General features: G+C 52.1%; 2 protein-coding genes across 2 annotated transcripts in view; one reads left to right on the forward strand and one right to left on the reverse strand.

Annotated features, from left to right (window-relative positions):
* Positions 1-1,491: 1,491 nt before the first annotated feature.
* Positions 1,492-2,867, reverse strand: TM2D2 (TM2 domain containing 2). Its single transcript, XM_056362920.1, has 4 exons — positions 2,621-2,867; positions 2,428-2,515; positions 2,214-2,329; positions 1,492-2,028 (listed from the first exon to the last, which is right to left on the reverse strand). The coding sequence occupies exons 1-4, from the start codon at positions 2,818-2,820 to the stop codon at positions 1,815-1,817; spliced, it is 618 nt and encodes a 205-aa protein (XP_056218895.1). The 5' UTR covers positions 2,821-2,867; the 3' UTR covers positions 1,492-1,814.
* A 5,160-nt stretch (positions 2,868-8,027) lies between these two features.
* Positions 8,028-15,679, forward strand: part of LOC130160456 (disintegrin and metalloproteinase domain-containing protein 9-like) — a 30,168-nt gene continuing 22,516 nt past the window's right edge. The window contains exon 1 of the mRNA XM_056362919.1: positions 8,028-8,359. Coding sequence (XP_056218894.1) covers positions 8,260-8,359 — 100 coding nt within the window. The 5' untranslated portion in view covers positions 8,028-8,259. The remainder of the gene's footprint in view (positions 8,360-15,679) is intronic.

Genomic DNA, 15,679 nt, shown 5'->3' on the forward strand with positions numbered 1-15,679 from the left:
TTCTGAATACGCAGGCAGGAGGAAAGCTGTCAGACCAATACCCCTGGTATTCCTCAGCATAGTCCATGACAGCCTTGTACACGGAAGGAATCTGAGGTCCTGCTGTTAGCTGGCAGCTCCTGGGCTAAGGACATGGGGAGATGTTAATGACCGTGGGCTTTTGCACATGGAAATTTTTTTTCTTTCTGGCTCGCTGCATAATTTTTTCCCTACCGTGGGCTTTTCAGCCCTGTTGTTTCACTGGTCCGAAGAATGTGGTAGTTTCATGATGAAGCCTCTCCCCACCCCAGTGCCCTGAGACCTATTCAAAGCTGCCAAATTCAGATTACTTGTGACCTAAATGGGATATAAATCCCATTCCCCAGAGAGGAGGAGTTGTTGCAATAAACCACAAACCAAAACTAGAATAGGCAGAATTCCCGGCCAAACTGAACCCCATTGCAGCTCCCTTGGAGGCAGAAGTAGAAGTAACACAGGCAGAAATTAGCCAAATGCAAATGGCTGGAGGGTCCTCAGTTTGCAGAACTGTGTGAGAATGGAGAATGGTTGTTTGCTATATTTTACATCAAATGTGACTGGACTTTTGCATATACGGATTTTTGTGTCTGGTTCTGGCTGTGACTTAACTGCAGCTTCCTTTTCCCGTTCTTATTCAGCTTGGTAAGTTTTCAGACTGCATCTGGTGGGGCTTCCTCTTTTGAGTGTGAGGTTGCTTGAAGCTCCCGCTCATTTCGGTACTGCATGTGCCCTGTGCTGTGGGCTGGAGCCAGAGCGGTGACCGGCATGCAGATGGGAGCTACCCCTTGGCAGCTCCAGCCCCTTCCCAGCTCTGTGATGGCTCCCAGCTGTTCCCTGCAGCTCTGGGTGCAAATGAGCCCTCTGTCACTAATGAGGCAAAGCCGGCAGTTAACAGTTTTGTAAAACACAAACGGTGGCCACTCAACAGTCACGGGTTTTAAGGAACACAACTGGAGCAGCAGGGAAAGGGAATGTAACCTGCTGCCATGGGCAGTATGATGGAACACATTTTGAAAAGCATACTTACTTATGAAGGGCAGGGGACAGGAGGAGAAACAGGCAGTTCTAAAATAACACATGTACTCTTTTAGAGTGGCTGCAGTGTCCTACAGATGATGTTTCTGTCAATATGAGCATGGCAGGGAGAATTACATCGATAGACACAAGTGCTGATTTTGAGAGGCCTGAATAGCAACTTTATTTGTGGCACTGTGGCTTTCCCCGCCTGCAAGAGAGTGGGAAGTAATTTTCTCCAAAGGGTGCAGTTTCTACTAAATCTAACTCAGCTTCCCCTGCAGCCAGTGAACAAGGTTTTAAACAAATAGCGTAGAATTAAGACTTCATCGCTTTGCCACAGTGTCTATAACCTTGTGATGGGTTACTAAACCTTAAAGGTTTGCAAAGTCTAGTAACACAAAACCACACGCTAGCGGCCTGCATGCCTATGTACTCTAATACCGAAAGTATGTGGAATCAGCTCCTTCCATAATTTATTAAGACTTGTTTGACCACCTGTGTTTGCAAGGCCTGATTTCTCAAACTGTCACCGCTTGGGGTGGTGGTGGTAGGAATCCAGATTATTTTAAACAAGCAAAATATATACTAAACAATTTTGTATCCAAGGTTTGTACAGAGGCGCCAACAAGAACAGTTGATTTGCACGTTAAGTTACAGCTTTGTAAATCCCTGTTTGTGCAAGGCATAAGCCTGTTCTGAAGCTGCGGAACAAGCGGAGGAGTCTGTCTCCAGTCCTGCAGAGGCGCCGTTAGCCTCTCCCGGGGTCAGCTCTGCTCCCCTCAGTACACGGTGCACCAGTTGCTGCCGTCACTGGGCATCAGCCCACCAGTGATGAGCAGGATCAGATCCACGAACCACCATATCCCCAGTCCTCCGAGCGTCAGCAGCTTCCCCACGGCGGTCCCGGTATGGCCCAGGCAGAAGCGATCCACTCCAAAGCAACCCAGGAAAAACGAGTAGAGCAGAGTGGTTATAAAGTAATGTCCAGTGTACCTGCAAGGGGAACGGTCAGAGGTCAGCGGCGGTGGGGCAGCGGCCCCCGCCCCCCCGGGCCTTCCCGCCGGCTGGGCCCGTGCCTGGCGGCGGGGCTCCCTCCCGCGGGGGCCGGGCGAGGTGCAGGGCCCGGGCGAGGGGCCCTCCCAGTGCGGGGCCCTCCCGCCCCCGGGAACGCGTCCTACTTGACGCAGGGCTTGCTGCCCCGCAGGAAGCTCCGCGGCTCGGCGCACTCGATGCCGTCCAGCGCTCGGCACTGCACCCGCGTGTGGTCCACCTCGCCGTAGGCCTGTCCGCCGAACTGCGGGCAGCGCGGGCGACCTCAGCCGCGGGCAGGGCCCGGGGGCGGCCGGCAGCGAGCCCCGGCCGAGCCCCCCGCCCCGCTCACCCGGCCCTCACCTTCACGCAGCCGTGGCCCAGCTCCTGCTGCGCCGTGGCATTCCCGCCGTGGTCCACCGGCTCCTCGCACTCCACGAACTCCTCGGGGCTGCGGGGAAGGAGGGGAGCGGTGAGGGAAGGAGGGGAGCGGTGAGGGAGGACGAGGCGGCCGCCCCCTCCACCCGCCCCCTGCCCGGCGCGGCCCTCCTCTTACAGGTAGGTGCAGAGGACGAGCGGTGCCCGCGGGTCGGTGTAGGCCCAGCTGGCGGCGGGCGGCCCCGGCGCCTCAGCTTCGGTGCCGTTGTGGGGGAGGCCGCGGGAGGCGCCCTGCAGCAGCAGCAGGTTGCCGAGCAGCAGCGCGGCCTGCCCGCATAGCAGCACGTAGCCCACCGGCCCGCCGCGCCGCGGCGCCATGGCGGCGGCCGCTGCTAGGAGACGCCGCGCCCGCCCCGGCCGCCGCGCCGCCGCCAGCCAATAGAAGCCCGCCGTCGACGTTTGGGGGCGGGGAATAGCTGCTCACAGCCAGTCAGGGTGAGGGCGGAAGAAGACGCGGCGGGAGGCTGCGCGGAAGTGCGCGGCAGCCGAGGAGGCGATTGGCTGCCGGGGGGCCCGCCGGCCTATGGGCGGAGGGTGGGGGCGGGGCACAGGGGCGGGCGCGGGCGCTCGCGCTTCGGGGCGGTCGTGAGTGTCGGCCCCGGGGCGCCTGCCGCGCAGGCCTCTGGCTGTGACGGGGCTGCGGCAGGAACGGGGCTCCAGACGCGCTGCCCCGCTCGGTGTGAGTTGCTGGGGCGCGGTCGGGAGCCGTCTGGTGCGGGAGGGGGCGGTCCGCCGCCGGGCCTCGCCGCCCCCGGCCGCCCCCGGCCGCCCAGGCGCTCCCCCTGCGCCCGGCGGAGGCGCCGCGATGCCCGGCCCGGCGCTCGGAGACACTGCCCTGCAGGCGGGCGCAGCCGCCGTCCCCCGCCCCGGCAGAGCCGCCCCGGGGGTGCCGCCGCCGCCTTCTCTCGGCACGGGGGAAGGCCTCGCCTCGGGCCCCGCTCCCCACGTCAGTGTGTCACGGTGACAGGCAGGGCCCGCCCGCCTCTGCTGAGGCAGCGGCGGGAACGGGGCTCCCCGGGCTGTGCTGTGGCTCGCAGCTTCCCCCGAGCCCGGGCTCAGCACCGAGGCAGCGGCCCGGAGCCCGGTGTGGCTCGGGCAGGCACGGAGAGCTGCTCGTCCCCGTGCTCTCGCTGGGAGGGGGGCCGCAGGCACACGAAGCCCCCCGGTGCCAGGCAGTGCCGCCTTCCCGCAGGCACCACGGCCTCGGCCTGGTCGCTGATGGTTAACGGTGGCTGTGGGCCTGGGGAGCTGCGTGCGGTGCTTCTGGAGCAGGCTTTCCTCTGACCTGCGCAGTAACTGGTTTTTCTGTTGGATGTGATGGCCAGCTGTCTCATTAAGCCCTTCCTTAATGATTAAGAGGCTTCCAAGTGGCTTTAGAAATACCTTAAGGATTGCATAGCATGTGGGCTGGGCAGCCGTGGATTTCATTGGCAGCACTAAGGAAGGCAGGGGAAAGATCGTGTTGAGTGTGTGTTTTACTCAGGTCTTACACCGTTCTGTCAATATAAAGCATCTTTGAAGTGGGTGTAAATGAAACTCACACTGTAGGGCCTGATGTTTTCAGACCTTACCGTGTTAATTACTGGGGGAAAGGTCATGTCCAAAGGGGCTGGGAATGCAATCAGTTGAGGCAGCAAGGAAATACCAGCTAGGGCAGTGTCAGGTTGCGGTCCAGAAGGAGCTGTATAGCCAACTGCTGCTTGGAGAAGCCTTAGATCCAGGAGGGGTGAAGCCATGTCTCTGTTCCCTTGAACTTACCAAAGAGTGATCTGGAAGTTTTTTGAAAATAAGTGGGACTCAACCCCTTGAGCAAACTTCCTGTCAAAGGGAAAACAGGGATTTCAGGAGTTGTCTAGACCATCTTCCTGCCCAGAGGAGGAGCTAGTCCAGCTCAGATGGTCAAGCAGCAGAATGTTTTTTTGCCCTAACTGCCCTACCCCTTGTACAAAGCGATTGGGAGACACTCTTGCCTAGTCCTGGCCCTTTGTTACGCTTGGAGAGCTGTAGAGACTACCTGAGTGCTTTCTGCGTGAGTCTCTGTGGTTAATTGAAGAGAATGGTGCACTTAGGTATTTAAAAGTAGAGGGTTAGAGACTGAGATCCTGCTATTGACTACATCTGGACAAGCTGCTGCCTATTTCCACCAATTTTCTTTGCCTCGATTTCTTCTACCTCATTTAATCCCTCCCACAGTGTCTTGAGGTCATTAGATTGGAAATGCCAAGCACAGTTTGAGACAGGTACGTGGCATTCATTAACTCCATCTGGAAGCCAGGCAAAACACGTAATTTGACAAGAATGCATTTGGGAAAGAGCCGTTACCAGGATTCAGGGGTGCCCGTCAGCCAGCGATCTCTGGTGCGGTGTTAACGAGTGTGCTTCCTAAGCCATTTGGACTGTTGCTGGTGATGTCAGTGAAGTCCTGACTGCATCCAAAATCCTTAATCTGTCTTATTTACAGTGCTTGTAAGCAAATGCCATGTACATGGTATGTGGAGAGGATGTGGGAGCCAGCAGGATTGAGGTTGGAGAGAGAACATGACACATCTGACTTTGCTATTTAAAACTACTGTTACATGCTTAGCCAGTTGAGTTGGAGTCCTTATACCCTTCAGTCTGGCAAAGGTACATGCGTGTAATGGCCAGCACCAGCATGAGGATTTCTGGGAGACTTCTTGCTGATTGTACAGCTTTGTTACAAAGAACTGTGAACATAACTGACAAATGGCAGGTGTCATTTAGGGAATTCATTCCATGTCCTCTCCCCTGCCCTTGCTATCTGCTTGAGCACAATATGGCTTACTAAACCACAGCCTGGCAATGTCTGTAATCCAGATCACAAAGTGTCTGTAAGCTCCACCGGTACTCACGTGTGCAAGATTTCCACCCTGATACACTGGATAGTACTGCTGCTCATGTTGTACATTAGCCTTTCTTCCTTTAGAAACCAGCCTAAAAATCTTTTAAAGCCTCCGAAGGGGATTGGCAGAGGCAAATCACAGAGGAAATGCCTCTTTCCTTGGGCCTTCCTTACTGCTGCAGAGGGCAGGCAAAGGTCCTGGTTATTTGCTGGTTGATAAACTTCTGGCCTTGTGCCATCCCCTTCGCTGCATTCCTTAGGGGCTGCTGTCTTGTGGTCCCACTGTCAACAACAGGCAAGAAACTGTGTCCCTGCTCTGTCAAAGGATGTTGGATTGCTTTTGCTTGAAAAACACCAAATTCCCTTGCCCTCCCCAGGCATCGAGTGAGATTCTTTTCAGCACCTACCACGTGAGCTTTCTTATTGCACTGGATACTTTGCCTTTGGTGTAAATAGTTGGGTTTGCATCTTTTTGGCTCAGCAGCCACATCAGTGCGAGTGATTTCAGCTGGACTGGCTGCTGTATTGCATGGCTTACTCTTGTACTGCCAATGTTCTGTGGAAATGAGAGGTCTAGCTCGCATATTTGGTTTCCACTTGTGTAAGTTTTTTCTTAGTAACTTAACTTCTTTGAGGTATTTCCCGTTTCTGCCTTTTATGCCTATTTAAGAGAGTACTGCTCCTATTTAAGCCTTTGAAAGAATGAAGCATCCTAATTTTAATATCAAGTAATCTCTAAGGCTTTTGTCTACAGTGGATTTTCTCGCATTGCCTTATTCTAGTAATGAAGTCTGTGCTGAAGACAGCTTATGACCTGGATCCCAGTGCTTACTTTTGATGTTTCAGTTGTGACTTAAGAGATTGCAGAGCTCCAGGATTTATTGGTTTTGCTTCACCTGGTTCTTCTCCAAGAGCATCTTCCACCATGTCTGAGCAATAGCTCCTCTGATGCAGGCATTTCAGATGTGCTTGAACTGGTTGATCAGATGAGCAGTTCTCCAGATTTTTTCTGTTGCCAAAGTTGGCAGGTTTACATTTGACCCAAAATGTGTGTTCAGAAGCTGTCCTAGCTTTCTGGCCTTGTTTCTGGAGTTTTGAGGTGTGTTGTCTTCAGTTCCTTGTATTGCAAGGTTGTGATAGTGGTGGTGAGTGACATGAGAAGTCAAGGGAGATTGATATGGCTCTTGCTAAATGTGGACCTGGGAATCTCATGCCCCTCAGGCAGGAACTGTGGGATCATTCGTGTTTGTGCATTATTTGTACAGTGCACAGTGGTATCTGTATTTGATCCGTGTTATTACCATAATCCATGGGAAGCCTCCTGTGTCTTGGGGAATGCCCAGCTTACAGGAAGCACAATGTATTACCTGACTCATAAGCTATGTGCAGCTTCCATAAGGGTTGGAGATACATAACCTCTGTGGTGTTTCTAACATCAGGTGGGAATAAAATCCTCTGTCTCACCTTGTGGTATTATACAATTTAACACCCGGCTTCCTGCATAGCTTTGTGGTTTGGTCTGTTAGGATTCATAAAATTGGCTTCGTAGAGTCGGGTTGTTGCCTTATTCCAGCATCGGGTTGCTGGAGGCTGCGAGGGGGAAACCTGTGAGTCACAGGTTGTCTTCCTGTAACTCCTGCAAAAATGGATGCAGGCTTTTGGGATGCAAAAGGCCAAATTACTCTTTTCTCTTTAATTGTTCACTGTAGTGACAGCAGCATAAACCTCTTATGAGTTTGTAGAAAATCTTATACTTAAGAAGACAGGGAAGACTTGTGCCAATTGCTCAGCCTGTTATGTATTTATTGATGGCAACTTTTGCATCATGTGCATTCAAAAGCAATTTCTAAAACATCATAGATATTGGTCAGACCCCTGGGAGTGAAAACTTGATGGATGTTTCTGGCTGATAGCACTCAAAGGACGCTCATGTCTAGTTGTCTGTTCTTTGTGCTGATGGGATGTGTGTGGCCTTTGGTGTAGATCTGGCTCTGAATCAACGGAGGGGTATTTTGCTGAGTCTGTTTTGTTCAAGAGCAGCGACCTGCTAGGGAAAAGAACTTGGATGCTCAAAAAAACCTGTGAAGTGCCACACTCAGAAAACCAAGAAAGGTTATCGGTATGTGAGAAGTCATCAGTAAAACTGGGTTTTACTTGTATAGGCTCTTGTGCTGCTTATCACTGTAGTACAAGGGTGCTTCTCCATCACAGTCAGTAACGTGACTGATGTGTCACATGTTGTTTATTCCTCCTCCTCTGGAAGAAGGATGCCGCGCTACATGGAGTGCCTGGGGAGGGTGTTGCGCGGGTTGTTTTCCAGAGGCAGGTCAGAGGCCACACGTGAGGCCTCTGAGGGCATGTGGTGCTGGCGGGGGCTCCTGCGCTGGCCTGTGGCTCTGCTGCCGTGTGTCCGGCGTGCGTGGCGGTGCCGTGTGCTCCGTGCGTGGCGGCCCCGCTGCCGTGTGCTCCATGTGCCGTGTGCTCCGTGCGTGGCGGCGCTGGGGAAGGGGCGGCCAGCAGGGCCGCGGTGCCTGCGCTTTGTGCTGGCCCCAGCTCCCCTCAGCCCGCTGGCCCTCGGCAACTGCTCGCCCTCAGGCCCTGCTGTTTTTTTCTCTACAGAAGCGCCGGGAAGGTGAACGCTGGCTTCGTCCGGGGGGGGGGGGGGCGGCCGGCGGGGTGCCTCCCTGGGCACAGCGGGGCTCAACCCCCGGCCCGGGTGGGCGGCAGGAGGACCTGAGCCTCGTCGCCAGCCGGGCCGGGGCCGCCCCTTGTCCGCGGTGCTGCGGGCGGAGCGGCCCCGCCCCGGAGCGGCGGAGGGCGGCGCGGCGCAGGCCCCGGCCCGGCTCCATAAGGCCGCGGGCCGCCGGCCGGACCCAGCGCCCCAGCCGGGAGGGGCGATGCGGACGGGGAGCGCCATGGCCTGGGCCCGGGCCCGGGCGGCGCGCAGCTGCCTCTGCCTCCTGCTGCTGGCCGCGCCCGGGCAGCCGGGCCGCGCGGGTGAGTGCGCCGGGGCCGGGGCCTGCCGCCGGCCCTCCCCGCTCCCGGCCCGCCGCCGGCCCCCCCTTCCCTCCCCGGGCGGCGCGGCCGGGCCTCCTCCCCGCTCCCTCCGCGGGGTCGGGCCCCCTCCTCGCTGCTCCCCGCGCTGCCGGGGCCCGGCCCGGCTTTGGGGGCGTCCGGCCGCCCCTCCCCTTCCTCGGGGCTGCCGGGGCCCGGGCTGGCCCCGGGGGCTGGCGGGCGGGGTGGGGATCCCCATTTGCCGGGCGGGGGGGCTGCCGCCCGGTGCCCCGGGGGATGTCGCCCTGGGCCCCGATGGTGGCGCAGGGGTCACAGGTGTCTGAAGGCCCGGCCGGCAGCAGGGCGCCGCGGGGCCACGCAGCCTGGGCCCGGTCCGGGTCCGTCGCTGCCGGGACGCTCCGGGCAGATGCTGGGCCTGGCCGGCGACGCTGCCGAGGGGACAGCAGGGGGACAGCCGGGCCTTCGTCTCGACCCTGACACCGGCCGGTGAGCTGGTGGCGGCCCCATACACCTGGTTGGGTTCGCCCGCGGCCGGGCAGCACGCCGCTGTGCTCTCCCGCTCCGTGCCAGGATGGGCGTTCTGCTCTCCACAAGCTCTTCCACACTCCTACAGCGCAGGTGGCGATCCAGCCGCAAGAAAGCCTGGAAAGCAGGGGGTGGGGTGGGCAGCCTGGGCACAGGTCTCCCAGAAATGTTGGTGTGAGCAGGTCCTGGGTAGATCAGCGTCCTTTACCCAGCCCAGTGGATGCTGGGCTTCACTGTGGAGGTGACAGAACACCCGTATCAGTTCCACTGTGTTTCAGGGGACACGTGCAGGGACCTGTGTCCTCCCCCTCTCTGTCTGGGTGGCCTTCACCAGCATGGAGCCAGGGCATCACCTGCTCCGGCAGAGCCAGGCATGAGGCAGGACCCCCGGCAGGCTGCTCTCCCCCGAGGAGGACGGTGGCTAGAACCCAGGCACAGCACAGTGCCATCGCTGATGGCAATGAACGGACACCATGCTCTCTGTATGGGCTTTTAATGAGTCGACGCTGTGCTGTCTTCATGGATTGTTTATGGATTGAAACTGTTCTGTTTACAGGCTTTTATGATGCTGATTCTGATGTTATGATGCATGATAGTCAGAAATGCCTCCTCTGTCACCATTTTCCTCCTCCTGAAGGGATATATTCGCTGTGTTAAACTTCTGTGTTTGTCATTAATGCATAGTTTTATAGTCAGGGCTTCCTAATTGAGGAGTCTTCTCTAAGACTAATAGTGATGCTGCATGCTGAGAAACAGTGCTCTTGTGGTGGGTAACTCTCCTCGAGGGTTTCTGTGCTGCAAATCTCTTGCCTCTCACTTGGCGTGGTGGTGCTGGCAGTTGTGAGCTGTGTGCTAGACGAAAGCCAAGCTTTTGAAAGGTGGCTGTTGGCTTGTGGTTGAGGTAGCACAGTGTGTTGGCAACTGCCTTGCCAGTGCACCAAGGAGTGAAGTGTTAAAGGATGCCTCTCCAGGGTTTTGGATGCTGGTGCTTCCAGTGGACTGGTTGGTGTTTTGAGGAGTAGTATTGTAGTTCCCACCTGTGGGCGGGAGGAAACATGGGTCACCGTAGTTCCTGATGGTGGATGGCAGTGTTTCTCTCTGCTTTCCGAAGTCTCTGTCCCAGCCAATAGTGCTAAATCTGCAATGAAAGATAACGTACCTCCTTTGTCTCATGTCTGAGCACGAAGGAGAGGGGAGAAACGAGTCGCCTGTTTCATTTTATCCAGGAACTTCCAGCTTTTGGATTGGAATGTAAGTGCTTTGGACGCTCCCCAGTAAATAGGGATATGAGGCAGAAATGGGGTGTTACCGGAAACTACTAATTGAAAATTCCTGAATGAGCATAATCATATAGTGATGTGTAGCCTTAAGGGATTTGTGTAGATTTTCCCCTCCTATTTGTGTCCGTAGGCGGCTTTAGCTTTTGGCCATGTAAATTCACAGAGAAACCATCTGGCATTGCTGTCGGCAGGGACTGGTTTTTTTGCTACTTGGTCTCTTCCTTGCTGCTTGGTGTCATACACATACCAGGATGTTCTGGCCGTACTTTACCAGTCTTTAAAGGGATTCTTAAAGTGTCTAAATGCTTTGGTTTGAACTTCTGGGGAGATGCAGTGTTTGGTTAAGATAATTCCTTTGTTCAGATCATGAAAAACACAGCACTGCCTCACCCATATTTCAACAAATCTGGGACAATCATTCAGCAGAGTAAAGAGGGTTTTTGTGGTTATTTCCTCCATGTGAAGAATAAAAAGAGGAAAGAAATTTCAGTGTAACTAATGTTGACTTCTGTAGTGCTTTGTTTTCAGAAAAAGGAAGTTTGAAACATGACTGTAGTTTTTGCATGTCTCAATCATTCTCATTTCTCAAGCTAAAATTAAAAAAAAAAAAGTTTATTTGCTCAACTGTACCGAGTTCTGTGATTGAATTTGTATTACGTGGTTTCCTTTGGTGGCCAAATTTAAAGATAGTGACATCTCCAAAGAGAAACGTTCCCACGAACCTCCACTGTGTGAGTCGAGCTGACACTACACAGCTGATGAGATGTGGAGGAAGTGAGTGGGCTCTGTGTGCGAGGAGCTTCTCTCCATGGGCAAGACTGACACGGATGGAAGGGCAAAGACTCCAGGGCCATTGACCCAGGAGGAAGGCTGTCCTGGTGAGGTTAATCATCTTGCACCGGAGTATAGTGTGGCTTTGCTCTCTTTCTCCTTGTAAGAAGGTTCCAAGGTGGAGAGGGTGTTTTGACAGTACTAGAGAACAAGAGTGACAGTCCTTTTTGTGGAAAAAGAGTAGCTGTTCTCCTGCAGACAAATTAGTGTGGCTTTAGAAAGGGCAGAAGGAATGGTAAGAGTCTAGACAGGAAACACTTACAGCATAGGTCAGGATTTCGGCAAGAGAGAGGTAAGAATTTTCTAGGAAATATTGCTGTAGAAGAGCTCAGTATCCTCATTAACATCCAGCGCACCCAGTAAAATACTAAGAGATGTTATTATTAGCTGTTCTTGCCAGCTTTAATGTGAAACAAATATTCCAGGTGAGCAACGGATCAAGTAGATGAATTTGCTTCTCTTGCCATGATAACTGGTCATCTTTTCCTTTTAAAAAGGCACCATGACACAAGGAGACCCACTTGGTCTGAAGATTTAGAGCAAGGGAGGGAGGAGACAGAAAGAAAAGTCACAAGGAGGAGTGCTCTGTAGAGGAACAGCTGGCTAAATGTGCCTGGGTGCTTTGGAGATGGAGCATCACCAAGGCACACTCTTTAGCCCTTGAGGTATGGGAGGAACTGAAACTGCTGGCTTCACAGGAAATGTTCCTAACTGTAGCAGAAGATTTGTTAGCTTGATGTTTTGTATAAATCTCTAAATATTTTTTAAGTGGACTTGGGTAATATTTACATAGTGAAAGTGAAGGAGGTTTTTGCTTTCAGTAATCCAAAGCATAAATCTTGCTACAGCTGTCATCTTCGAGGAAAGGTCAGCTGCACCTAAAAATGCTTTCTGTAGTGTTTAATCAATTGATGAAATACACTGACGATGTAATCAGTGGTTACATGTTATTCTGGAAGGACATCTGTAAGGCAGTTCACAGAAGTTTCTCCCCAAAGAGATACCGCTTGGTGAAGTCCTCTGTGATTTTGAGTATGGGACACAGAGAATGCATGTTGAGTTTGCAGTCGATACCCTTCCAGTTAGATAGGATTCAGGCCCCTTAATGAGAGAGTTACCAACCCCAGTAATGTGGACACACAAGAGAAATCTCTGGCAGAAAGACGCGACTTTGAAAGGATGAACGCAAAGTGTTCTGCTGAGGTGGAAATAATTGCACAGGTATGAGAGGATGAAAAATGGGGTGCAGGAAGGAGCATGTTGATGGGAAAGGAAATGAGTGTTGGAGTAGGTTGTGACAAGTGTATCAGCCATGCCGTCTGTTACGGAAGAGAGATTAACCTGTGGAGATATTAAACACATAAAGCTTGTGAACCTTGATACTTGCAAGGCCTCACTGGACTGTTGTGTCCTGCTTTGGGTCCTTTTTCAGGACAGGTACGGTCTAACTGGAGAGTAGAGCCAGTAGAGCCTAATACGAATCATCAGAGATCTAAGAAACAGGTTCTACAAAGAAACACTGAATGTTAGCTCTTAGTTAGTTGAAGGAAAGTGGAGGTGTGACAGCATACTTCTAAAAATCTGCAGCCAGACAGAAGGGGTGTAAGCTGTGAGCCTCCTTTGGGTATTAGAGATACAACTTAAAACACCACAAGGGAAATCCATTGGACGTCAGGGGTGCTTGTTGGAGATGCTTTGTGTGGGACTGACCCTACCCCGGGACCTGAGGGTGTTTTGGAGATGGCTGCATAAAGCTCCTGGCACCTCTTCTAGTGAGCAGTCTGCTGCTGAAGTGTCGAATGACCAGTGCAGCTGACCTCATCTGTTAATTGTAAACAATTATAACAATAGTTAATTTAATGGGTTTGTGTATTTAATGCTTTAACAGTGTGCGTCTTTTGACTCTACATGTGCACAGCTAATAGGTTGACACTCATTGCTGCCAGCTGATGCTCTAGGTTTGACACTGTTTTGGTCAAGCCTTTACATTTAGAGTAAAATGGCTAAAAGTTGCCAGGGTGGATGTAGACACAGGATAAATCCAGAGAGGGCATTAGCAGTGCCTTACTCCTGTGTGGTCCTGAGGCTTTCCCTGGCTCCATTTCCACTCTCACTTAGGGGCTGAGTAAGTTGAAGTAGGCAAATACAAGTAAATGGTCATACTGGGTGTCTTCTCTCTGAGTTTCACTGATGGGCAGCTGTGAACAAATAGAGGCAGTATCAGAGGAACGCTGGTGTCTTGTTCACTGTACAGAAGGATGGTCTTCAGTATCGCTTGTGATGCTGAAAGCAGTGAGGGTTCCGAAAGGGGTGGTCAGAGCAGGTGCGCCCCGGAGCCGTTGCTGGCACCCCCAGCAATGCTGGGCCCCGCAAAGCCGTGGCTGGGGGGTCTGCGCCTTGTCCCTGCCGGCCAGCCCTGCAGCTTGCTGTGCCGATGGCACCTTCCTGTTAGCCTGCCTGCAGCCTGAGCTGCTGTGCTGGTCATGTGCTGATGAGCTTGTTTATATGAAATTAGTTTCTTTTGTGGTGTAATAAGCTACAGTCTAAACTGTCTTCGTTTGTTTGGTTTTCTTGGTTTTGGGTGGGTTTTTTGGCTTCTATTGAAGAGCATATCTTTGACCTCACTTTAGTAGGCTTGGGAAAGAGTTACGGTAAAGGGCGGGTGGTAACTGAGCTGAACTGTTCGGTGTAGGTGGATGTAGCTGTGTGCTGTATTTCTGTAACTGAGGCAGCGATCTGCAGGCATGCCAAGGTCTATGAAGACAGGAGATGCAGCTTGACTTCTGTTAATATACATCTTAACTGTCAGGGAGTGAATACCCCAAGAGCTTACCTCAGTGTCTGGAGAGCCGTAATGGCTATGACATGTTTTGATGGCTTTCAAGCTCCTGCATGCCACAGAACGTGCACAAAATTCCTGCTGTGGATTTGGGGTGGGGATGAGAAAATGATTCACATCTTCCTAGTTGCTTTCAATGCTTGGTAATTAAAGGCAGTCTTTAATGAGACAAGATAAATATAGTGGAAGCAATTGTGCTTTTGTCCTTGGAAATGCAATCTCAACTAGTGTTACACCCAAGAATGAATGATAACTAGCATATTCTCAGCGGTGACGTGTAGGACAATTCAGACAGCAGCCTTGGCCAGTGGCAGGAAGCACCTGAGTACAAGAAGTCCCGTAAATTACCAAAAAATTTACTGCAAACTACTGTGCTCGAGAACCGTACTTACTATATTGCATTGAAGTTTGTCAAAAAGGGGCAGAGAAGAAGCTACAAAAAATAGCCTGTCTTAGAAAAACAGAATGTAGGTATCTTCAAACACCTTATGTGGAAACCAGCTGAATGTCTGGGCTGGGTTTTTTGCTGTCACTTTTGTCTTTTCTTAATTGCTATGAATTAAACCACCTTTACTTTATACTGAAACGTGTGGGTGAATTCTCATGGGTAGTAACAGTCTTGACTGGAGGGTAGCATCTTAATACTGATGTGGTTGCAGGAATGCATCTGATGATGCCTTGGCAGCATACCGGAACCTAGCGTTTATCGACACTGCTGCGATAGCTGCAAACTGCCTTGTCCTAGAAATTTGCCTTATGCTAATTAGGTTGGACTGAGTATGTTTTTCTTCCCTGGGTGAGATAAGGTCTGAATGTGTCAGTCGGTAGGAGGAGCATTGAGTGCTAGGTGGGACTTGAAGTGGCCAATGTATTGTTGGATTAAGGACAGATCTCTCAAAATTTGTGCTTCTTAGTGAGAAAACTTTTAGCCTTACATTTTAGCTTTTTTTGATAGGAAGCACTCCGTTAATTAAGACAAATGTGCCCTTCTCCACTGGTGAACTGTGCCCACAATAAAGGGAGGAGGAATAAGTACTAGTAGCTGGCTTTTTTAGGAGGAAGATTTAGGAGCAGGGTTGTCTCTTGCATGTGCTAATTTCTGCTTTGTTGCACTTGTCCGTTTCATTGGATTTTTGATTAACTAGCCTAGTACCCTCTTTGGGAGTCGCTAGTGATGTGTGAAATGTTGCATGGGGCAGCTGGCATGGAAATCGACTTTTTATAAAGCAAGGGTCAGTGCCATGGAGATACCTGCTGGAACGGATGCTTTTGTCCAGTGAAGGGATGTGCTGCGCTTTCACCTGCTGCAGAGTGGTTTTGTCCCGGGGGGAATCCCATGAAACAAACTCTTCTCTTTGGTACATCAGCAGGCTTGTTGTCAATTTGATTGGTACTGAAACATGGGAAGAGAAAGGATGCTTTTGCCAGAAGAGAAAAGAGAACTGAAAGTTAAAGGGAAAGCTGTTTGCATTAGGCTTTAACTTTTAATGTGAAAGCTGCTTTTCTCTTTTTTAGTTCTACTAGAAAGCAAGGTAGTGCCTTCCTAGCCTTACATTTTAGCTTGTTTTAATAGGAAGCACTCTGTTAATTAAGACAGATGTGCCCTTCTCCACTGATGAACTGTGCACACAATAAAGGGAGGAAAAATAAGGCGTGGTACCTGCAATCGCTTCCCGAATTGGGGGTGGTGAAGGGAGGGAAAGAGCGCAGAAGGCTGGAGAACTGTCAGAGTATTCAGAGTTGAGAATTGTACTCTTAGTGCCGTTCCTCTAAGAGGAGGCCTCTCGGAGTTGCACTCTTCCCAGAAATCCCTCCCAGTTTTGCTAG

Source organism: Falco biarmicus, chromosome 18 (genome assembly GCF_023638135.1).
Source record: "Falco biarmicus isolate bFalBia1 chromosome 18, bFalBia1.pri, whole genome shotgun sequence".
Classification (NCBI taxonomy): domain Eukaryota; kingdom Metazoa; phylum Chordata; class Aves; order Falconiformes; family Falconidae; genus Falco; species Falco biarmicus.